Here is a 23,758-nt window from a genome sequence, read left to right on the forward strand (position 1 = left end):
CACCTTGACCATTTTTGCTGTACAATTCAGTGGCATTAAGTACATTCACAGTATTGCACAACCATTGCCACTATCTAGTTCCAAAATATTTTCATCACTTTGAACAAAAATCCTATAACCATTAAATAGTCGCTGCCTATTCACCCTTCGAGCCTTTTGAAACTGCTAATCTGTATTCTGTCTTTATGGATTTGCCTATTCTGGATATTTTTTTTTTCTTAAAGTTTATTTATTTTGGGAGAAAAAGTATGTGTGTGAGCAGGGGAGGGGCAAAGAGAGAGGGAGGGAGACGAGAGAGACAGAGGGAGAGGGAGAGAGAGAGAATCCCAAGCAGGCTCCACACTGTCAGCATAGAGTCCAATGCATGGCTGGAACTCAGAAAATGTGAGATCATGACCTGAGCCAAAACCAAGAATCAGAAACTTAACTGACTGAGCCAACCAGGCACCCCATATTCTGGATATTTCTTATAAATGGAATCATACAATATGTGGCCTTTTGTTTCAGGTTTGAGGTTCACCCATGTTGTAGCCTGAAACAGTATTTCATTCCCTTTTATGGCTGAATAACCATAATATGGTTACACTACATTATTTATTCATTCATCCATTCATGGACATTTGGGATGTTTTATCTTTTGGCTATTATGAATACAGCTACCACAAACATTCGTGTACAAGTTTCTGTTTGAACATCTGTCTTTAATTCTTTTTGGTATTTACCTAGGAGTACAATTGCTGGGTCATATGCTAATTCTATGTTTAGGATTCCTTTTTGAGGAAGCACCAAATTATATTCCACAGCAACTACACCATTTTACATTCCCACCAAGAGTGTATGAGTGTTCCAATTTCTCCATTTTTTTTTGTTGCCAACACCTGTTATTTTTCATTTTTAAAAATTATGACTATCCTAGTAGATATGAAGTGGTATCTCATTGCGGCTTAAATTTGCATTTTCTTAATGACTACTGATGTTGATTATCTTTTCATGTGTTCACTGGACATTTGTTTATCTCTTTGGAGATATATCTATTTAAGTCCTTTTCCCATTTTTTTATTTAAAAACATTTTTTAATGTTTATTTTTGAGAGAGAGAGAGAGAGAGAAAAAGACAGAGAGAGAGAGAGAGAGAGGACACAAGTGGGGAAGGGGTAGAGAGAAAGGGAGACACAGAATCTGAAGCAGGCTCCAAGCTGTCAGCACAGAGCCCGCTGTGGGCTCAAACCCACAAACTGCTGAGATCATGGCCTGAGCTGTAGTCAGTCACTTAACTGACCGAGTCACCCAGGTGCCCAGCTTTTGCCCATTTTAAAATTAGGTTTTGTTTGGGGCACCTGGGCGGCTCAGATGCTTAAGCGTCCAACTTCGGCTCAGGTCATGCATGATCTCCCGATTCACGAGTTCAAACCCCGCATCAGTCTCTGTGCTGACAGCTCAGATCCTGGAGCCTGCTTCAGATTCTGTGTGTGTGTCTCTCTCTCTGCCCCTCCTGCATTGATGCTCTCTCTCTCTCTCTCTCAAAATAAACATTAAAAAAAATTTTTTTTAAATCTTAAAAAAATTAGGTTACTTGTTTTTATTGTTAAGTAGTGTAAGAGTTCCTTATATATTCTGGATACCAGACCCTCATCAGATATATGACTTACAAATATCTTCTCTCCCTCTTTGGGTTGTCTTTTTACTCTGTTGATAGTGCCTTTGAATGCACAAAAGTTTTTAGTTTCGATGATGTCCAATTTTTCTCATCACTTGTGTTTTCAATGTCATATTTAAGAAACAATTGCCAAATCCAAAATAATGAAGACTTGCCCCTATGTTTTCCTCAAAGAATTTCAGAGTTTTAACTTTTTTTTTTTTCAACGTTTTTTTTTTGTTTTTTTGTTTTTTTTTTAAATTTATTTTTGGGACAGAGAGAGACAGAGCATGAACGGGGGAGGGGCAGAGAGAGAGGGAGACACAGAATCGGAAACAGGCTCCAGGCTCCGAGCCAACAGCCCAGAGCCTGACGCGGGGCTCGAACTCACGGACCGCGAGATCGTGACCTGGCTGAAGTCGGACGCTTAACCGACTGCGCCACCCAGGCGCCCCCAGAGTTTTAACTTTTAAATTCAGGCTTTTGACCTATTTTGAGCAAACTTTTCTATGTGGTGTGAGGTAAGGATCCAATTTCATTATTTTGCATGTGGCTATTCAGTTGTCTTTGACTGATTTTTTAATGTTAACCCAACTTTACATTCTGGGATAACCCCAATTTGTCATCATGTATAATCCTTTTTATATGTCATTGGATTTAATTTGCTAATATTTGGTTAAGAATATTTGCATCTGTATTCATGAGAAATATTGTTCTGTAGTTTTCTTGTATTGCCTTTGCTGTCTTTGGTGTTAGAATAATTGTTCTGTAGTTTTCTTGTATTGTCTTTGCTGTCGTTGGTGTTTTTTCCTCCTCAATTTTCTAAAAATGTTTGTGTAAAATTGTTATAATTTTTTTTAATTAGATATTTAACTGAGTTAACCAGTGAAACTGCCTGGATGTGGAGTTTGCTTTGTGCAAAAAATTTTTAACTACAAATTCAATTTCTTTAATAGATATAGGGCTATTTACGTCATTGATTTCTTCTTACTTGATCCTTGATAGTTTGTCTTTCAAGGAATTTGTCTACTTCATCTGCGTTATCCAATTTGTTGGTATAAAGTTGTTCATGATATTCATTTAACATAATTTTAATAGCTATAGAATCTGTAGTGATGACACCTCTCTCCTTTCTGATATTGGTAATGTGTGTCTTTTCTTTTTTTTCCTCATCAGTCTGGCTAGAAGATTATTAATTTTATCAATTTTTAAAAGAAAAAAGCTTTGACTTTACTGATATTTCTCTATTATTTTTCTGTTTTCTATTTGATTGATTTTTGCTTTTGTCTTTTTCATTTCCTTTATTCTGTTTACCATAGAATCCATTTGCTCTTCTATTTTTTAATTTCTTAAAGTAGCAGATGAACATTGAATTGAGACCTTTATTTTTTTGTATTATTGATGTCAATGCTATAAATGTCCCCTTAAGTACTGTTTTAACTACATCCCACAAATTCTGATTATTGTATTTTCATTTTCATTCAGTTCAAAATGTTTCCTAATCTCCTTATTTGTGTTCATAGTCTTTGTGTTATCTAGCTCACAAATATTTTGAGACTTGGTAAATATCATTTAGTTATTGATTTCTATTTAATTCTATTGTGACCAGACTCTATACTTTATGTCTTGAATCCTTTAAAATTCATTGAGATTTGTGTTGTGGCCCAAAATACTGTCTATCTTGCTAAATAATCTGTGTGTACTTGAAATAAAATGTTATTATGCTATTTTTAAGTGGAGTATTCTGTAAATGCCAATTAGGTCAGGTTAGTTTTTTAAATTTCTCTATAAATTTCTGATTTTCTGTCTATACATTCTATCAATTATTGAGAAAGAAATGTTGAAACCTCTGACTATAATTGTGAATTTATCTATTTCTCCTTATTGTTCTATCAATTTTTGCTTCATGTATTTTGAAGATCTCTTCTTAGGTACATAAACATTTAAGATTATTATATCTTCTTGATGAATTGGCTCCTTTATCATTAGGAAACATCCCTCTTTCTCCCTGGCAATATTTTTTTGTTATGAAATCTACCTTGCCTGATATTAAGATAGCAATTGAACTTTCTTTTTTTCTCTCTTTCTTTTTTTTCTTAAGCTCTACACCCAACATGGGATTCAAACTCATGACCCCAAGATCAAGAGTCACATGCTCTACCGAGAATTTTCTTTTCATTAGTGTTAGCATGATGTATCATTTTCATTCTTTCACTTTTAAATTATTCATGTCTTTATAATTAAAGTGGTTTGGGGGGCACCTGGGTGACTCAGTCAATTAAGCATCCAATTCTTGATTTCGGCTCAGGTCATGATCTCACCATTCGTGAGTTTGAGCCCCATGTTGGGCTCTATGCTGATAGTGCAAAGCCTGCTTGAGATTCGTTCTCCCTCTCTTTCTGCCCCTCCACTGCTCACTCTCTCCCTCTCTCTCTCTCTCTCTCAAAAATAAGTAAATCTTTTTTTAAAGAAATTTTTAATGGCACGTGGGTGACTCAGTCAGTTAAGTGTCCAACTCTTGATTTCTGCTCAGGTCATGGTCTTACCATTCATGAGTTTAAGCCCCACATCAGGCTCTGCACTGGAGTGTGGAACCTGCTTGCAATTCTCCTTCCTTCTCTCTCCACCCTTCCTTCACTTGTACTCTCTTTTTAAAAAATAAATAAATAAACTTCTTTTAAAAAGTGGTTTTTATGGGCAGCATATAGTTAGGTTTTGCTTTTTAATCAAATCTCACCTCTTCCTTTTCATTGGAATACTTAGACCACTTAAATTTAATGTAATTGTTGATGTGTTTGGGTTTAATTCTGCCAGCTTGTATTTGTTATTTATTATCTCTTCTTTGTCCTATATTCCATTTTTTTCTGCTTTCCTTTGGATTGTCTTTTTATGATTCCATTTTATTCCCTTTGTTTTCTTATTAGCTATAACTTTCTATTGTATTTTTTAGTGGTCGCTATAGAGATTATCATGTATATCTTTAATTTATTACAATATACCTTCAATGGAAATTAGATCATTTTGTATATAAGAATCTTAAAATAATATGTTTCCATTCCTCTACTACCCACATTAGTGCTATCGTTATCAAACATTTTACTTCTACATGTATTAAAAATCCATAATATATTATTATTTTTGCTTTAAAGTTATTTTTAACACAATTTAAATAAAAGGGGAAAAAATCCTATTTGTTCACAAAGTTATGATTTCCAGTGTTCTTCATTCCTTTGTGTAGATCCAAATTTCCATCTAGCATCATTTTCCTTACCCTTAAAAGACTTCTTTTAACCTGTCTTATAGTGCATGTGTGCTCATGATGACAGCTTACAGCTTTTGTATATCAAGAGTCATTATTTTGTCATTTTAAAAAGATGCTTTTTGAGGGCGCCTGGGTGGCTCAGTCAGTTAAGCATCTGACTTCAGCTCAGGTCATTATCTCATGATTCATGAGTTCGAGCCCCATACCAGGCTCTGTGCTGACAGCTCAGAGCCTGGAGCCTGCTTCAGAGTCTGTGTCTCCCTCTCTCTCTGCCCTTCCCCCACTCACACTCTGCCTCTCTCTCTCTCAAAAATAAATAAAAATTTTCTAAAAATTTAAAAAGTAAATTAATTAATTAAAAGATGCATTTTTTTTTTGTTTTTTTTTTTGTTGTTTTTTTTGTTGTTGTTGTTTTTTGGTTTTTTTTTTCCAAAGAGGGACAAATATACTCCAGCTATGGGTAGGTTTCTTACCCCATGCATTCACTGTGGATAAATACTCTATTGAGACCCTGCGAGAATCTCTGGGTTCTCTCTGTGCAGTTCTCTCTTCTGCCACACTCTGCCTTGCAAACTCCCACTGCAAGTCCCCTCCTGGGACTCCCAGCTATGTCTCATCAAGTCAGGGAGACTGCTAGCACCACACAGAGACCCCTCCCTGTGCTGCGGCCTGGACATTTTCTCTGATCAGTCAACACAGGTAATCACTGAACTTGTTTGTTTCCCACATCTCATGATCACTGCTCTTCATTGTCTGACATCAAGTATCTTGAAAACACTTGTTTCATATATTTTTCCTTTTTTTTTTTTTTAGTTGTTTCAGATAGAAGAATAAATTCAGTCATTCTTACCCCATCTTGGCCAAAAGCAGAAATCGTCCATATATGTTTTATTTAGACTAAAGTGGGGTAAGCCCTGTTATTGAGCACTACTCTGTGGCTTGAAAGGTCCTAGAATGTATGGGAATGTACTGAAGCTGTGGGGGGGAAAATATTCCAGTCAAGAGATCCAGTCTGAAAGTAACTACCTATCTGTCTTTAAAATGTGGGTGTTGGAGGGAGCGCCTGGGTGGCTCAGTGGATTGAGCGTCTGACTTCAGCTCAGGTCATGATCTCACAATTTGTGGGTTTAAGCTCCACGCTGGGCTCTGTGCTGACAGCTCAGAGCCTGGAGCTTGCTTCAGAGTCTGTGTCTCCCTTTCTGTCTCTGTCCCTCCCCCGCTTGTGCTCTCTCTCTTTCTCTCAAAAATAAAGAAACATTTAAAAAATTAAATAAATAAACTGTGGGAGTTGAATATAATTAACATCAATAACCTCTTTTTATGTGTAAGTTCTCTGATTCAACATTCCAGCAGTGTTTCCTCAAATTTAGAGTAGCATCATACATAGACGGAGACTCTTTGTTGAGGTCTAGGTTTAATCTCCTAGATCTTGCCTTCCTGCTTATCGTCGTATTTCCCAGGTAGCTGTGTTGCCGTCATAATCTCTAGTTCAGAAATAAGAGAAGTGTGGGTAAGTGTGTGATACAGGTTCTGGCTACCTGCCCCTGTTGCAACCCAGCTACCTTTTATGGGGGTAAATATTTATGATATATCTTGGAACAATTATAAAGTGATCATCTTTGGTCTCTAAAACTGAAAATGTTAAGGAGCGGTAGAGGCTTTGATATTATATACTCTTATTTATTAACAGTGTCAAATTGACAAATTGACATCTGTCTTTAGTGCACAGAGAGAAGCTCCTGGTCTCACAGCACTTTTCTGGAAAGAAAATTCCAAACCGTTATTTTTCCGGTGTGTATATATTTAAATTATTTTAAGATTTTATTTTTAAGTAACCTCCATGCCGAATGTGGGGTTCGAACTTACAACCCCAAGATCAAGAGTCACGTGCTTCACTGACTGAGCCAACCAGGTGCCCCTTAATATCTTTATCTGTGTCTTTGTAAACTGCTTCTTAACTGGCTGGGATCTGTATCTAGAAATCATCCAAGTGAGAGTCAGTGTTACTGCAAGGGCTATTTGTCTTCAGTATCCAGGGGATTAAAGGAGAAAGCTTTTCCTAGAATAAGTGGGTAGGAAATCACTTTGTGACCTCTTTCCTTCCCTCATCAACTCTCCATGGCTGCCTGCCATTCCTTTATTAAATCGGTGAAGTTGGGTAACAGTGATTGTCTTGAGCAGGATCTGTGTGTTTGGAGGTGCATGTGTGCAAAGGGAAAGCCAAGAGCTTTCCATTTATACTTCATTTATGGTATGGGAATGGGAGCAGATGGATACTTGGATGATTTGCGTAAAGTCTCTTGTCTTTCTTATCTCCATTTGGTGGAGCCATCTCCTTCTCTCCTAGTATACCTTTTGTACATTATGAAATAATACTCAGACCCCCGGGGACACATTTAATGCTAAGGGGAAAAAATGCATCAAATGTGGTCGTGAATGACACCTGCCATTTCGGCAGGTCGGTGAATGCACAGATAGGGTCATAGGCGTTGAAGGAAATTGCCTTCAAGCTATTATGAAAGTTGCTCCCCATTTCTAGAAACAAATGTCTCTGTGAATAGGAATAATTCGAGTCTTGTTTTTTCACCAAAATTACCTCTATTTCCAAAATATTCTAAGTTTTAAAAATTTTCCTTGCTTCACACTTTAAAGCTCATGGCTTCATAACTGGATGTAACAAGCATGTGCAAAGGTAGTCTTGTTTTCTCTTTGAGCATAAAGTCAACGACTATAAAAGATCCTTTTGACTGTAAATGACTTAAATACATAAACAGTGGGGTTTGTAGTGAGTTGTGACTTTTCAACTAAGCAGGATTTTCTTTTATAGTTTATTTAATTATCTTGAGAGAGAGAGTGCGCATGATTACAGGAGGGACAGAGAGAGAGAGGGAAAGAGAGAGAATCCCAAGCAGGCTCCAAACTATCAGCACAGAGCCCAAGGCAGAACTCAACTCACAAACCATGAGATCATGACCTGAGCTGAAGTCAGATGCTTTAACAACTGAGCCACCCAGGTGCCCCTCAACTAAGCAAGATGTTAAAACAAGAAGCCAACATTGAGACATCTTCTGACAGCCAGTTCGGGACCACAAACTTAGACTGTTGGCGGTCAAACAACCTGGAAGCTTGGACCAATTCCCACTGTTCACAGCTTCTTTGGAGTACTACATAGCCTAGGACCCACCCTTGATATTACATTTGGCAAATCACTTCTTTTCCTTGCCAAGTTAACAATACCATGACTTAGCCAAATAGCACTTACAATACACTGGAGTTTGAAAGGTGTGGCATTCATGCATTTCAAATTTTAAAAGCCTGACTCTTGGCATAATTCCTGATAAGCCTCATACATTTTCTCCTCCATTCCTTCCTTCCTTCCTTCCTTTTTTCTTCTCTCTCCCCCACCTCCATCTTTTTCCCTCCCTCTTACCTTCCTCCCTTCCTTCCCTTCTTCTTTCTGTCTTCTCTCTCTCCCTCTCTGTTTTTCTTTCTTCCTTTTCACATGTTTTTACAGATAATGTAGTTTGCAAAAGAAAAATGATCCTCCAACTCACAAGCCTATGGCCTCCGTTTGACACCAAAATAAGACAGTAAGACAAATAATGAGTGAGACCTCTCAGGCTTTTGTTAGTTACCTGGGGTCAACAGTCAAGGAGTGACCTACTGCTCTGGCTACTGGGGCGCAGTCAGTTCGAGGATGTTTTGTTGAGACTCCTAACCAAGGTTCCTATAGTGACAGCCCATCAAGGATACTAGCACCTGCCCAGCTGGTACTGAAAGGGGGCTGGCAACATGCCAGGCCCTCTCAGAAGCTAGCTGATGATCACAAGCCCACTGTCAATACTGTCCGTTTCTTCCCTTTCTTTAATTGATAAACGCATTACAAAAGAGGGAGTTTTTACGTAGAAAACGTACTCTGTTTTCCTTTGCTGAAAGAGATCTTCAGGTAAAAGAATGGACACAATGGATTTTGAATAATGAATGGATGCTTGTTTTGAGGTAGTTTTATTTTTTTAATGAATTTTTAAAGATATTTATTTTTTTATTAATGCTTATTTATCTTTGAGAGAGAGACAGAGCAGGGGAGGGGCAGAGTGAGAGGGAGGCACAGAATCCAAAGCAGGCTCCAGGCTCCGAGCTGTCAGCACAGAGTCTGATACAGGGCTTGAACTCTTGAACCGTGAGATCATGATCTGAGCCAAAGTCAGATGCTTAACCAACTGAGCCTATCCAGGTGCCCCTTGAGGTAGCTTTAAAATCTGTCAATAAGACAGCGCTGACCATCTCAAACGGGGAGCAGGAGGGTCCCTTCCCACTGAATCCGCGACAGGGTTGTATTCCGCCTAGGTTCCTCCATGAGCTGTTCTAACTGGGAAGCTGATCTGATGAGAGAGAATCTCTTTTTTAGCAGGTTTTAATTCTTGATCTCAATCTCCTCTCACCCCCACACCTTTCTTTTGATCTATCTTTTATATAAGGAGACGTCTTGGGTTTTTACATCAGTTAAAGGGTGCCATTTCACAAAATACCCAGATGGTTGCACTTTTGAAGAGTAGCATTTTCAGATCCCACATCTATTCAGCCTTGACAGCAGGCTTAGTGAAGAATGTCTAAAGCCTCCCACAAAGAAAGAACAAACAGCACAGAACTAGTGTTTCTCCCTTTGAAACTAGAGTTAGCCCTGGAAAGCAACCATTATGTGAATGAGAGGGATGAAGAAGATAACCAGAGGCTAGAGGATTCGGTAACAGAATGACTGAGTTCGTCTCCTCCAGATAAGTTTATGGCTTGGGTCTCACACAGTTGAACACCTTGCAAGTCCTAAAGACACTGACTGTGCTTAGGTTTTGTTTTGGTTTGTTTGTTTGTTTTGCTCGTGACTGAACTTTATTTAAATGCAGTCCCATCATGTGCCATCTTTGTGTTGATTTCTACGTGCAGAAAAGTCACCGGGAGGGGATGGGCAGCAGAAAATCCTCCTATTACACGTATAAATGTGTTTCAGAGAAAGTGCACAAAGTAACAGCAGAGTGAATGTGACCAAGTGACTTTCCCCTTGCTGTCCCAAACAGACAGGGTTTTGTGTCCCATACTGGTTGATCCAGTCTTTGGTTTCATGGTTTCCTGCTCCTTAGGTCAGAATATTGGCCGGTCCTTTACAGAAGTTGTCATGATTACACATTGTGCCTTCAGGGCATGAAGTACTAAGAAGCTTTACGACTGGCATTGTAGGTTTGGAAATGGCAAGCCCCTGGGGTCAGCTTATGGGTTTATACCACCTCTCAGCAACCGATCTCTTCTTCTTCTTTTTTTTTTTTTTAATGTTTATTTATTTATTTTTGAAAGGGATAGACAGAGAGCAAGCAGGGGAGGGGCAGAGAGAGAAAAGAGAGAATCCCAAGCAGGTTCCACGCTGTCAGTGCAGAGCCCAACTCGGGCTCAGACCCACAAACTGCAAGATCCTGACCTGAGTGGAAAGAGCGTTGGCCGCTCAAACCAGTGAGCCACTGTGTTTTTAAAAATACAGAAATTCACCCAACAACGCCTTTTGTGTTCCTATCAAAATTCTAAAACAGCCATAACAACTTCATTGTGCTCTTCACTCAGAAGGAACTTTGCACTTGAAAGACATGAAACGTTTTGCAGAGCAGAACATTCTTTGAAAGCTCTGGGTGGAAGAAAGCACTTGCTTAAGGAACTTAATTGAGAGAAACAGGGCAGCCGGGACAGGGCTGCCTGAGTTCAAAGGCACCGCTTTTAATCCCAAACCTTTTTAATTTTCCTTAACTTTTATTTCTTTCTGGGTGACTAAACTGCAAACTTCTACTCATCTACTGCCAAGTAATTTTTCTTAAGAAGGTGGATACTTTACAGGATTCAGAGCCAGGAGCCCTCTATCAGGAATGCTGGTGGTATGGTTTTGCGTAGGTAAAAACAGAGGCACAGGAGAGGTCACTCTGTTTTGTGTGTGGAACAGACTCTGTCTCTGGCAAGTTTGCTGCGATTGAGAAAAAAATAAGGCACTTCTTTAAGTCTGGAAAATGCAATGCCTCTGGCAATCCATGATCTTGGAGAGTGAAGCCCAGTGTTCTCATAGTTGAGATTTGGTGTTAGTAGAACAGCCAGACTGCAAGTTGACTTGCAATGTCAACTGTTGCAAGGAGAGGCATCCAATTCACACACCTGCGTCTGCAAAGAAAGCTGAGCTTCAGGAGATGACATTTAACATTCAGGGGGATGAATAAGAAGAATGCAGAAAAGGCCGGCTGCAGCCAAGACGTAAGTGGCTATCGGAAGAATCACGTGAGCAAAACTGTTCTTCCTTCCGCTCCAGTACAAGACATCTGTACCATGGCTTTCAGACTTTCACACTATGTGATTCTTTTTTTGGCCCATTTGAGAGTTAAGGATCTTATAAAATGACCAGCTAAAATGCCTTCAACAGAAGTAATTTCTTGAAGACAGCAAACAATGAGATGGGCCAGCTTTTTTTTGACTGCTCTACCTTCATAAAATGAGTGGCCAGAATCACCCCATATTTGATTATGCTGATCATCCTAACAACTAACACAGATCAATAGTGCAGCCACCTTTTTTTCTAAAGCTTTATTTTCTAGGGGAAAACAATGGATTTGTTGTGATGCAAAACAGTATGGTAGATCCTCAAAAAATTAAAAATAGAATTACTCTATGATACAGTAATTTCTCTTCTGGGTTTATACACAAAACAATGGAAAACTCAGTCTCAAAGAGATATTTGTAGGGGGTGCCTGGGTGGCTCAGTCGGTTAAGCATCCGACTTTGGCTCAGGTCATGATCTCGTAGTTTGTGGGTTCGAGCCCCGCGTCGGGCTCTGTGCTGACAGCTCAGAGCCTGGAGCCTGTTTCGGATTCTGTGTCTCCTCCTCTCTCTGCCCCTCCCCTGTTCATGCTCTGTCTCTCTCTGTCTCTCAATAATAAATTAACGTTAAAAATTAAAAAGAAAAAAAAAAAGAAAAAAGAAAAAGAAAAAAAGAGATATTTGTACACTCATGTCCAAAGAAGCATTATTCAAAATAGCCAAAAGGTGGAAGCAACCCAAGTGTCCAGCTACAAATGAATGGATAAACAAAATGTGGTATATACAGAAAACGGAGTATCATTCAGCCTTAAAAAGGAAGGAAATTCTGACATATGTTATAGCATGGAAGAAGCTTAAAGACATTTTGCTACATGAGGGGCGCCTGTGGCTCAGTCAGTTTAGCATCCAAATGGTGGTTTAGGCTCAGGTCATGATCTCACAGTTTGTGATTTCGAGCCCCACCTCAGGCTCTATGCTGACAGCTGCCTGGAATTCTCTCTCTCCCCCTCTCTCCCTCCCTTCCCCCCCCCATCAAAACTAAACTGTAAAAAAAGGCATCATGCTAGGTGAAATAATCCAGTCCTAAAAGGACAAATACAGTATGGTTCCACTTATATGAGAGAGCTAGAGAAGTCAAATTCCATAGAGACAGAACGTAGAATGGTGGTTGACATAGGCTGGGAGGAAGGGGCCGAGGGGAGCTGTTTACTGGGTACCGTTTCAACTGAGAAAGCTGAAAACATTCTGTAGACGCATGATGCTAATGGTTGTACAACAATGTGAATGTACTTAATGCCACTGAACCGCACACTTAAAAATGGTTTAAGTAGTAAATTTTATGTTATGTATATTTTTTCACAATAAAAAATAAATAAAAATATTAGATCAAGAGGTCACCTTAATAAAAGAGTACTGGGGCACCTGAGTGGCTCAATTGGTTAAGCATCTGACTTCCGCTCAGGTCATGATCTCACAGTTTCTGAGTTCGAGCTCACATTAGGCTCTTTGCTGTCAGTGGCTGAACCCTCTTGGATCCTCTGTCTCCCTCTCTCTGCCCCTCCCCTGCTCTCTCTCTCTCAAAAATAAACAAACAATTAAAAAAAAAAAGTACAGAGTAGGCAACAGGCACATGACGCTGCCTTCAGTAGACTTATATTCTCTGCCATTGTTGCCTGCCTGCTCTACGAGCTAATGAAGTTTTTTGTAAGTGTTTTAAATTACTTCAGGCCCACACCTCCCCTTACCCCTTGTCTGAGAAAGAATTCACTGGTCCTCTGTTCTTCTCCACCCCTCCCACCTTCCATATGCCCTCCCCTTCATTGTCAGGGTCAACTAGAGATGTCAGAGCCATCTGGTTGAAAACCACCGATTACATGAATATCCTTATAAAATGCTCAGACTGAATCTGCGAACAGGTTGTCTTGTATCCTCTTGGTACAAGGACTGTGGGAAGGGAAATTAAAGGTGCAGAGGAGAATGGTACCAGAGAACTCTAGAACTGTGAGCTGATTTTGCCCCAAAGGCTTTGTGTCAAATTGTAATAATGACCTTTCGATCAAGAGACAGGTGAATGAATCCTCACCAGGGGAAGGAGTTTTAATTTTAAGAGGAACCTAATGACATTTTGGTTTGCTTTCAGAAAGTCTTACTTCGTAAACGCTGTCCCTAGAAAAAAATGTGGTTATGCAGGATTCACAATAGGCCTGGACCAGGTTGGGTTGCTTTTGTTTCCTGGATTTTTAAGCAAATTATGCAGAATTGTTTCCTTACCCCTCAGCAACCTGAATATCAGAATTCGAGCCATCCCAGCTCTGTGGAGGAAGCTGGGACTCTGGACATTTTGCTGGCTTTCACAGCTACACACATTGCTTCCAACATTTCTCTAGAGATGCTTTAATATTGTATTGAACAAAAATGAGAGAGCCATGATATGTATATAAGAGCTATCGCAACCGATATGCTTGTGTCAAGGGCCTATCCTCCCCACCCCCCCCCCCCACCCCCGCCAGACTGAGAGGGTAGGACCCCCTGCTGCCATACCCATGAAGAAAAGTAGAAATGCTCTCGCCTCGAGAAATAGCCTTGAACTCAATCTTCCTTTCTCCATTCCTCCAAGCTTCCGCAGGTTCACTCGCTCCAACAGCGTGACGACAGCCGTACAGGCCGACCTGGACTTCCACGATAATCTGGAAAACTCTCTGGAGTCTATAGAGGACAATTCGTGCCCCGGCCCAATGGCCAGACAGTTCTCCCGGGACGCGAGCACCTCCACCGTCAGCATCCAGGGCTCAGGAAACCACTACCACGCCTGCGCAGCCGACGACGACTTCGATGCGGATTTTGACCCTTCGATTCTGCCTCCCCCGGATCCCTGGATTGACTCGATCACCGAAGACCCCCTGGAGGCCGTCCAAAGGTCGGTGTGCCACCGGGACGGCCACTGGTTTCTGAAGCTCCTCCAAGCAGAGCGGGACCGCATGGAAGGGTGGTGCCAGCAGATGGAGCGAGAAGAGCGGGAAAACAACCTGCCGGAAGACAGTAAGTAACGCCCGCTGCGCACTCCGCACTTCCGGCGCTCGCGCGCGGGCTGAGCGGCGTCTTTAGGCTTGGCGCTCCCTTCCCTGCCGGTTCCGGTGCCCGGCCCTGCAGCTCCGCACCCCGCCGCCCGGACTGGGTGGGACCGCTGGGCCATTCCGGCTGAGCGTCCAGATGCCCCGCGCTGCACGATAAAAAGAAACCGGCTGGGCGGGTGTAACACCTTCGCCAGCTCCAGCCCCATGCCCTCTAGCTCTAGATCTCTTCTCTGAAAAGTACCAAGCTCAACGTGGGGGGGGGGGGGGGGGGGCAGCTCGAGTTCCTACAACCGCTCCTCTTTCCCAAGAGGATCCTGAAATGGGTGCTGATTCTTAAGGGATTGACAGTAATTCTGACGAGTGTCCAGGGTCACCGGTGCAGGTGCACTGGGCATTTATAATCTCACAGTTTTATTACTTTCCGTAACGTACGATATGAAAACAAGGCCGATAATGCATAGGCCAGTAGGGACCAGGCTTATTCAGATTCATAAGCCCGTTTAGCATGCGCTTTCATTGGTTTTAGGAAGGCAAACCCTCAGCCACTAAGTTAACACAAATTTCAACGTAACGGGTTAAAGTAAATGATGAATAAGTAAATGATGGGGGCCGTGCACACTGTTATTCTCAAACTTGGCTTTTTAACACAATAATTCCTATTAACAAATGACAACAAGGGGCGCCTGACTGGCTGAGTCCATAGAGCATGGGACTGTTGATCTCAGTGTCTTGAGTCCAAGCCCCTCATTGGGCATAGAGCTTACGTTAAACACACACACATACAATTGACAAAATGACCAGGTTACCTCAATTCTAAGGCATGTTTTCCACATTTTTAACAATTCTCTGAAATTGGGATATAGTTTATAATCAGCGTGTATTTCAGTGTCGTGTGTTTATTTTCCTCTGAAAAACAATTATCAAATGAATGGTGGATCCTCCAACTGATATTTTTGAATCAAAGAAATTTAGGCATTTAGGGGTAAGCGTTTAAGCCTATCTTCATTTTTGCGTGGGAACTACCTAGAAGAGTATTGTTATGATGTGACTTTTTAGACCTATTTTTTAAATCATTTAACTTTTTCTCATAAAAAATATAAAACATGCACAGAAGTAGAGAGTTTAGTACAATGTACCTATCACCCAACACCACTGGCCAGCCTCATTTTCTTATCTTCCCCCATTAGTCATTTTTGCTGGATTATCTTAAAGAAAGTCCAAAGCATTGTGGCACATTACTATGTACCCACTGATAAGGATTTTTTTTACATAATCATCATACATTATCATCCCTAATAAAAATATCAATAATTTCTTTATAATTAGACCTTGAGCCTATGTCTAATTGTGGTAAATAGACTTACTAAATGAACCAAACTAATTGTGTCACGAGGCAGTGAGTTTTCCATCAAGGAAGTATTTTTTTATGAAAACTGAGTCTGGAAAAGAATAATTAGCAGACTGTGGGATTTCCTCCCTGTGTCTTGCTCTCAGCTCTTCTCTGCACTCATTCCTCTTGCCTGAACCCTATCAACTGGCTGACTAGCTTATTTGTTGCCTTGATGAGCAGGTTAGAAAACCCGTAAGTAGGTTTCTGAAACGTTCCTCATGTTATAAGTGCAAACAACTTAGCAGTGGAAGAGTAACCTCCTTGACAGTTGCCCCTAACCGTTGATGTCACTCCAGGCTCACCTGAATGTTGATCCACAAGCAGAATTAGCTTTTTGCCCTGGTGACAGGAGAGGGAGACACCACCCAGCAGCAATGGATGGGGTGGGTTTCAGTAAGGAAGTCTTAGCAGTAACATCTTCCTCCCTTCTTTTCCCTTGGTGGCTATACCCAGAGTTGATTAGATTTTCCTAGGAAAAATGCTGGTGTCTAAGGAGCAACAGCCTCTGATGTATTTATTGCTCAACAGAACAAGCTAATTTTCAGATTTCGGTGCATTCACCTCATTAGTTCAGGACTCATTCTAGCTTCCTGGTTGACTTCCTATAGGACCCAGGAAAGTCACTCGTGTGTTTTCTTCCCATCTAAGACTGGATCTACTTCTCTCAACCCAGCTTTATAGTGATGCACAAGGACAGTCATGGTATAACGATCTAGGAAAATCTTCTGCGACACTAAAGGAGCCCTGACAACAAGTTACCACGTTTTGATACAAACACATGTATTTGAAAGGTGACAATCTTGTCAGAAAACCAGGTTCTCATTGTGTGTTCAGGATCAAAGAGAAGCATTTTGTATTTTGAAATGTGCACTCTTGGAAAAGTCCCAAAGTAATGAACATGAAGGAGCAACCCATTTATTCACTGTTACAGGATTTTACTTCACATGTTACTTAAAGCATTGATTTATAAATAGAATTTAGCAAATCCATTCCATAGGAAGGTATTTTGCTATAATGAGATTTCTTCTAAAGAATAAAAACTGCTGTCTTTGTCCCTGAAGATCCCACCATTAATAAGCTATACTCCTTACGGACATTTTCTTCGCAGTAGAGATACATTTTATCAAATCTCCACTTTATTTTGCAAGGTTGCTGCCTGGGGGGAGGTGTGAGGGTCATGGTTGCAGAACAGACAAAGATAACTAGGGGTGGGAGTATTTCTTGGTACTTTGTTTTAAAAGTACTCAGCTGGATAAATTAGTCTTAGATGGCAAGTATGCGTGAAACCTGCTTCACTGGGGAGTTGGTCTTCCTTACTCGTTTGAAACATATGTTAATATCAGAAACCCCTTCTCTAATTAAAAATAGTTACACTCAGCAGCAATAAATAGAACAGAACAGTGGAGGTGATGGTCTGAGTTCTGTCTGCTCAGCGTCCACTGTCCCTTGGACCAAGGTCCCTAACAACCCCCGATCTCAAAAAAATCCTAGGATTTCTAGAATACAGTTTGAAAGCCAATGGTCTGTAGTGAAGAGTCCAAATTATTAGTTTTTTTAATATAACTTTATAACTTTAGATCAAACAACTAACACAAAGTTTAGATGAAAATGCCTTTATGCATGCTTTTGTAAATGTACAAAACTGATTCAAATCCATAACATCTATTCACATACGCCCATCTCGCCTACAAAATATGGCTCTCCCTTCAAGTCTCAGCTTGGGCCTCACCTTCTGAAAGTCTTTGCGGAATGCCTCCCCTCAGGCTGAGTTGGGTGTGTCTCCCTCGTGATTCCATAATAGCCTGTATATCTGTCTATCAGCTCTTTCCAACATTATTTTACAGCAGCCTATGTGTCTCTCTCCTCCACTGAAAAAATGAGCTGAGGACAGAAATTATTCTTATCTCATTCATCTTTATAGACACTGCCCTTCTGATGGTTCCTGGTACATAGGAGGGGATCAGTGAATATGTATTTGAGTCTGGGAAATATTTTGGAAATTCTGTGTTACAAAAGTATTTTACCTTGCAAAATGTTTTTTCTTCAGTAGTTACAGAATTTTCAATGAGTAACTAGAAGTCGTTGTTGCCAAAAGTAGGAAGGGGGCAGGGGGATCCTTGGTGAGATTAAGAGCCCTGCCGATCAGAACAAGGGTTTGGCAGAGGGAGAGGAACACCTGGCATAGAAATGATAGAACCCGGGGTGCCTGGGTGGCTCAGTCAGTTGAGCGTCTGACTTCAGCTCAGGTCACGATCTCACGGTCCGCGAGTTCGAGCCCCACGTCAGGCTCTGGGCTGATGGCTCGGAGCCTGGAGCCTGCTTCCGATTCTGTGTCTCCCTCTCTCTCCGCCCCTCCCCCATTCATGCTCCATCTCTCTCTGTCTCAAAAATAAATAAACGTTAAAAAAAATTAAAAAAAAAAAAAAAAGAAATGGTAGAACCCTTCTGTGTCGGTCAGCAGGATGATCTGGAGGAATCCTGTATGTCCTGCCCAGTTCTTGGGATGTGATTCCATGCGACAAGCACTTGCAAGCTTTATCTTTCAGGCCCAGGAGCTTCAATTCACCAGCATTCCAGAATTCTGAATAGCGCAGAGGTAACTCCACATGCCCAGGTCAAAGAGTCGCCAATTCCAAAGGAGGCAAATCCAAATCAGTGAGGGTCTGACCAGACAGCCATAGCCACCCTCCATGGGAAAAAGGGAGAACAGAAGCACATGAAAGAATATTCATCTTGTCCTTACAATACCCCGGGCAATGGGCTAGACACTGACAGGTGTTTTATTTGCCCTCAAAACAGCTCTCTGGCAGTATCTTGTCCAAGGTCACAGAACACAGAAGTGTCTGATGGAACAGATACAACATGAATAACATTTGACAAGATAATGATACTCTTGTGTGTCACTCAGTGCTGTCCTCTAAAGCTCTCCATACATATCTGTCCCTCGCTCCTTGGCAACCACAATTCTGTTCTGATAACTGGGACCGGAGCTGCGGAGAGCCTTTGTTTTACTCATTCTCTAATTTAACCTTTTCTTTTTTTATAAGAGGCTCGGTGAGGAAGAGAGGCCAAGCCTGTCTGGTAGGCACAGCCAATTTCTGAGTAACCAGCTTTAAAAAAAAAAATCTGTGTACACCCAGAAAAATAGCTTTGACAAATGAGTCAAGCCCAGATATATCTGTCTCTTGGCCAAGCCACCTTATGTGTTCTTTGGGTCCCGTACAAGGCGGTACATTCAGGGTACATGACGAAGGTGGCTCTTTGACAAATCCCTTCCAGGATACGTAGTCTTCAAAATCATCATGGAAGTGTAAGTAGAATAGAGTGAGAGAAAGGAAGACTCGGACCATACTTGCTTAATTTATTTTCTGAGGCACTGGAATGATCCCAATTCTTAAATACTCAAAAATGTTTGGTGAATATACTTAATGCCTCTGAACTGTACACTTAAAAATGGTTCAGGGGCGCCTGGGTGGCTCAGTCAGTTGAGCATCTGACTCTCGATTTAGGTCATGATCTCATGGTCATGGCTCCGGGCCCTGCATGGGGCTTGGCGCTGGGCGTGGAGCCTGCTTGGGATTCTCTTTCTCCCTCTCTCTCTCTGCTCCTCCCTTGCTTGTGTATGGAAGGAAGGAAGGAAGGAAGGAAGGAAGGAAGGAAGGAAGGAAGGGAGGGAGAAAGTGGGAGGGAGAGAATGGTTGAAATGGTAGGTCTGATGTATATTTTATCACACACAAAAAATCCCACCCTCCCTTCCAAAAAAAGCCTACAGCAGCTGAAGGTACTGGAATAAGCTACCTATCATCACATTCACAGTCATCAGGCTCATAAGAATATAAGGTATTTTGTTACATTTTGTTTAAATGTAAAATACACTGCGTTCCTGGGGGATAATAAAGAAGTTGGAAGCCGAACCTTCTCACTCAATGGGAACATGAGGTATAGATGCAGGGTGGGGTAGTTGCAGTAATGTTTCTTGATTAGAGAGTTAAAAAAAGAAAGGAACCACCCGATTTTAAATACTTTTTCAGTTCTCAATTATTTTATGATGCTATTATCCTGAGTCTGACAGCTGCTTCCTAGGGACGTTGTTTTTGGCATTCCAGGACTGGAAAGCACTTTCCTGGTTTACCTGAAGCAGTTAAACGCGCACGACCAAGGGCGGCATGAGAAAAGGCATTTGTGGTTGCCTGGTAGTGTCGTGTTATCTTTGAAAAGCATAACTATAAATTCTCTGGGTGTGTGGAGCTATTATGTTCCCTGATAAAATGAAAGCAGAGCGAGGACTTTCGTTCCTGTTTCCAATGTTCATCCCTAACAGCCGATTGTGGGGTTTGGGGCTTGGTAACAAAGTAATGAAAATCTGCAGTGAGTGAGGTTTCCTCCAAGCCCTGGCAGCTGACAGAATGCTTGTTCCCCCAGCTCTTGAAGTAAAATGATACAAGCTTTTCTCAGACAATGAAGCCCTTGTGTGGAACAGCTGTCTCGGGGAGATGGCTCAGTGCTATTTGACAGTGGCTTGTATGTTACATAGATACGTCTGGTATTATCTGACCGGGAATGAAATGGCCAGATGGAACCAAACGCTCCCGACTAGGAATGCAGTCTAGCAATGTGGGTTAAAAACAGAGGCTCGGGTTTCAGCGGCCCTACGATGAAATACTGGTTGATTGTACTTGGAAATCTATCTTTGCCTCCTGAATTGTGGACAACTTATATGTGGAATTTTCAGGCTTTATCTGAAATAAACTGATAAACCTAGAGCGTGTGCAGGAGGCAGATTAATTCCACTTTAATTTTGCCTGGTAACAGCATCCAAGTTAGTGAAACTTGGCCTTGGGTCCCCCAGAAGGCTTGTGAGCCTTGGCAGCAAATGCGGGGCTGGAAACGAAACCTGAAAAGGGGTTTGCCTGGTTTCAGGTTGAGTTACGGAAGCTGTGCACAGTCATCGTTGTGACCGTCTATCGGTGCCATCACCAGGGTTACTCTGCCCAGGTGCCTGTGTTGTGTCCCGGCAGCCTGTGGGTGGCAAACAGAGAAGCTCTCTCTCTGATTTCTGCAACTCATCTGCCTCAAGCCTTATGTATTTCTAAGCAGGACGAGGTGGGTGTATTCTAGCTCCTTTCTATTTTATTCTCATCTTACTTTTGAAGTGACCTTCAAAAATTCCCTCCCTGCCCCAGGACCCCCCCCCCACACACACACCCATACACATATATGCATGTGCGAGCACATACGTGCACACACACACACACACACACACACACCCTGCATAGTCTCTTTTTTAAGGTCTGGCCACCCTGAAATTAGTGACCGCAGAGGAAGTGGCAGTAATGAAAAGGAAATCGTGTATAATGTGCCTTATGTTTAACCTTCTGGAATGCTCAGTTCAGTTTGCTCTGCACAGCACTGGGCACAAAGAAGAAGGTTTGGGTGCCAGAAGGACATTACAGAGCATCGTTTTGTGGGTGTGTTGCACTGGGAGTGGTCTCAGGGCTGAGGAGGGTGCGGAGGCATGGAGAGGCGGAGTGTGTGACCTGCAGTGATCTTCTGTTCTCTAGGCCAGTGGGATTCCATCATTCCAGACTGCCTCTGTGCTGCAGAGAAGCAGGGATTCCAGAGAGGGACTGAGGCAAGATCTCTGATGGTTTTCTCTAACAACAACTATTCATGTGGGATATAATTGCAATGGACTTCAAACACAGCATTCAGTTCTTTTCTTCCGTATTACCAAGAGAACTGTTTTATAATTTCATTCTATTCCGTTTTCAAAGGCTCAGGAACTATATTTTTCTATGGGATGTGGATACTGCTATTATTTCATGGCTGTTGTAAATCGAGATATGGGTTGAAGTATAACCATCTTTTACGAGTAAGACTCTTGGATTATGAACTGGGAGAAAAAAATAAAGTCAGCTGAGCTTTTGAAAACTTGCTCTTTACAAACAAAGCAATATTTTCTTCCATATTTTAACCCTTTGGAAGCTTTTAGCTTATGAGACTCTTTCTACTTGAGAATTCTCTCTCTATTCATTATTCCCTGAGTTTTGGCTCCTTTAAAAAAAAAAAAAAAAAAAAGGAAGCATTCTTGTAAAATGCCGAGCAAGCACTGTCAGCCAGGAATGAAACAGATCCATGTTTTCTATGGAGACCTTTTGTTGACAGCAGGTCTGGATCACAAATGTGTTTGAGAAGCAGCTGGGCAATTGGTTGGAGAAATTCTTTTCAGGGAGGACACATTTGTAAATAAGAATGTCTCTACATGAATAATCCCAACTTGAAATCCCACAGATTTGGTGTGACAAAGCCACATAAATTTCAAGTAAGTGGGTGGATCCACTTTTTACAAATTCCTTTTCCCTCTTCATCCCTAAAATCTACAACGTTGGGGGTGGGGGAGAAGCCAGGTGAGTGAAAAGAAGTCAGAAGTTGAGGATAAGGAGGTTTAATTCATCCACAGACACATTCATCTTATTCCAGATGGCTTGGCTCTTCCAGCCTAAATCGGCCCAAATAGTGTTGTAAACAGAAACCCAAAAGGAATAATAGCCCAGCTAAGACTATATTAGCTAATTAATTAGTCAGGACTGTAACTTAAAAAGTGATGCCAGACATGGTCAAAACCTTAAAGAATCAGAATGTGTAAGGTCTGGAATGTTGCAGCTAATTTGTTTTTCTAGTTAACAAAGACTTTGTAGACGAGTCTATTAGTTTCAAAACTTATTCCTTGAACAGGACACCAAGAATTACATGGGCACAGTCCGTGCCATTGGAAGGGCTTGAGGTCTGGGGGCGCCTGGGTGGCTCAGTCAGTTGAACATGCTGTGCTGTCAGATCCTCTGTCCCCCTCTCTCTCTGCCCCTCCCCCACTTGTGCTCTCTCAAAAATAGATAAAACATTTAAAGAAAAAAAGAAAGGCTTGAGGTCTGGTTAGAGAGTCAGACATATAAATAGATCATGCTGGAAAGAATGTGGGAAGGGCAGAGACAGCTCTCTGCATGGGAATCTGAGGAGCAGTGGGGAGCAAGAGGGGAAAGGAGATAGGGCTTTCTGGAGGAGGTACACCTGAGCAGGGTGGGGGTTGGGGGTGAAGGGCTAGCGTAGGAGGCATCCTCAGCTTGGTGTTTAGCTTGAGCAAGGGCTTTGAGAAGAGAGACAGCTTTTGAATTTGGGCAACTGGTGACCCAGAGCACTGAAAGGGTGGGCAGAGGTAAGGCTGAACAGGTGGGCCATGCCTGCAAGCCCACTGAAGAAAGTTACCTGCTTACCCCATGGATGATAGGGAACCATGGAAAAGCCCCTCTAGTTCCCCTAGTGAAACCAGACCTCCAAGACTGGCATCCACACTGTGGATGGCCTGGTAGCCCTAATGATAATCAACTAGGGAATCCTGAGGGAAACATGGATTTGGGGAGACAAGAGGCATTGAGTGGATACTTAGATATGGGGGGCTGATACACACTGGAGTTATAAATTTGGGACACATAAACAAATTTCCAAAATAGCTGAAACCATGAGAATGATGAGCCCATTCAAGGGGGATCAGGGAAGTGGGCTCAGGACTGAATTTTGTGTTCAGCACCTACAAGGTAAAGAGGGAGAGCCCTAAGGAACAAGGAATGCAGCGTCAGAGCCAAAGACTGCATGTGGGAGCCTTTGGACCAAATGAAGAGATACCCAGAAGAATAAGGAGTTAGGACTTCAACATTTGAATGTTGGGAGCACACAATGCAGTCCAGGACAAGGAAGAAGAGGAATTTTATATTAGCTGGAGGGGATCGTGAGATTGGGGAGGAGTTTCCCCCCCTTAGGGTGGGAGAGACTGGAGGACACTCACAGGCATCCCTGGTTGTGCTATAGCACAGAGAGGCATAGGTCACAGAGACAGGGACAGACTTATGGAGCACGTTCTCAGAGCAGCCAGAAGGGAATCAGGCAAATCAGATGGGAGGAGTGAATGTAGGAAAGTCTTTTTGGTGGGAGCGGCTAACAGTCATGGAGAGGGGACGTTAGGAATGAATGTAAGTAATTTTCTCCTGGCACCTGGCATCTCTTTTG

The 23,758-nt window shown here is 41.8% G+C and overlaps 1 protein-coding gene across 22 annotated transcripts in view; it reads left to right on the forward strand.

Annotated features, from left to right (window-relative positions):
- Positions 1 to 23,758, forward strand: part of DLGAP1 (DLG associated protein 1) — an 893,154-nt gene that overhangs the window by 850,172 nt on the left and 19,224 nt on the right. For all 22 annotated transcript variants that reach the window (XM_053902457.1, XM_053902459.1, XM_053902453.1 and 19 more), the window contains one exon: positions 13,854 to 14,275. In XM_053902457.1, coding sequence (XP_053758432.1) covers positions 13,854 to 14,275 — 422 coding nt within the window. The remainder of the gene's footprint in view (positions 1 to 13,853; positions 14,276 to 23,758) is intronic.

This window comes from Panthera pardus, unplaced genomic scaffold (assembly GCF_024362965.1).
Source record: "Panthera pardus isolate Hobbes unplaced genomic scaffold, ASM2436296v1 HiC_scaffold_15, whole genome shotgun sequence".
Classification (NCBI taxonomy): Eukaryota; Metazoa; Chordata; class Mammalia; order Carnivora; family Felidae; genus Panthera; species Panthera pardus.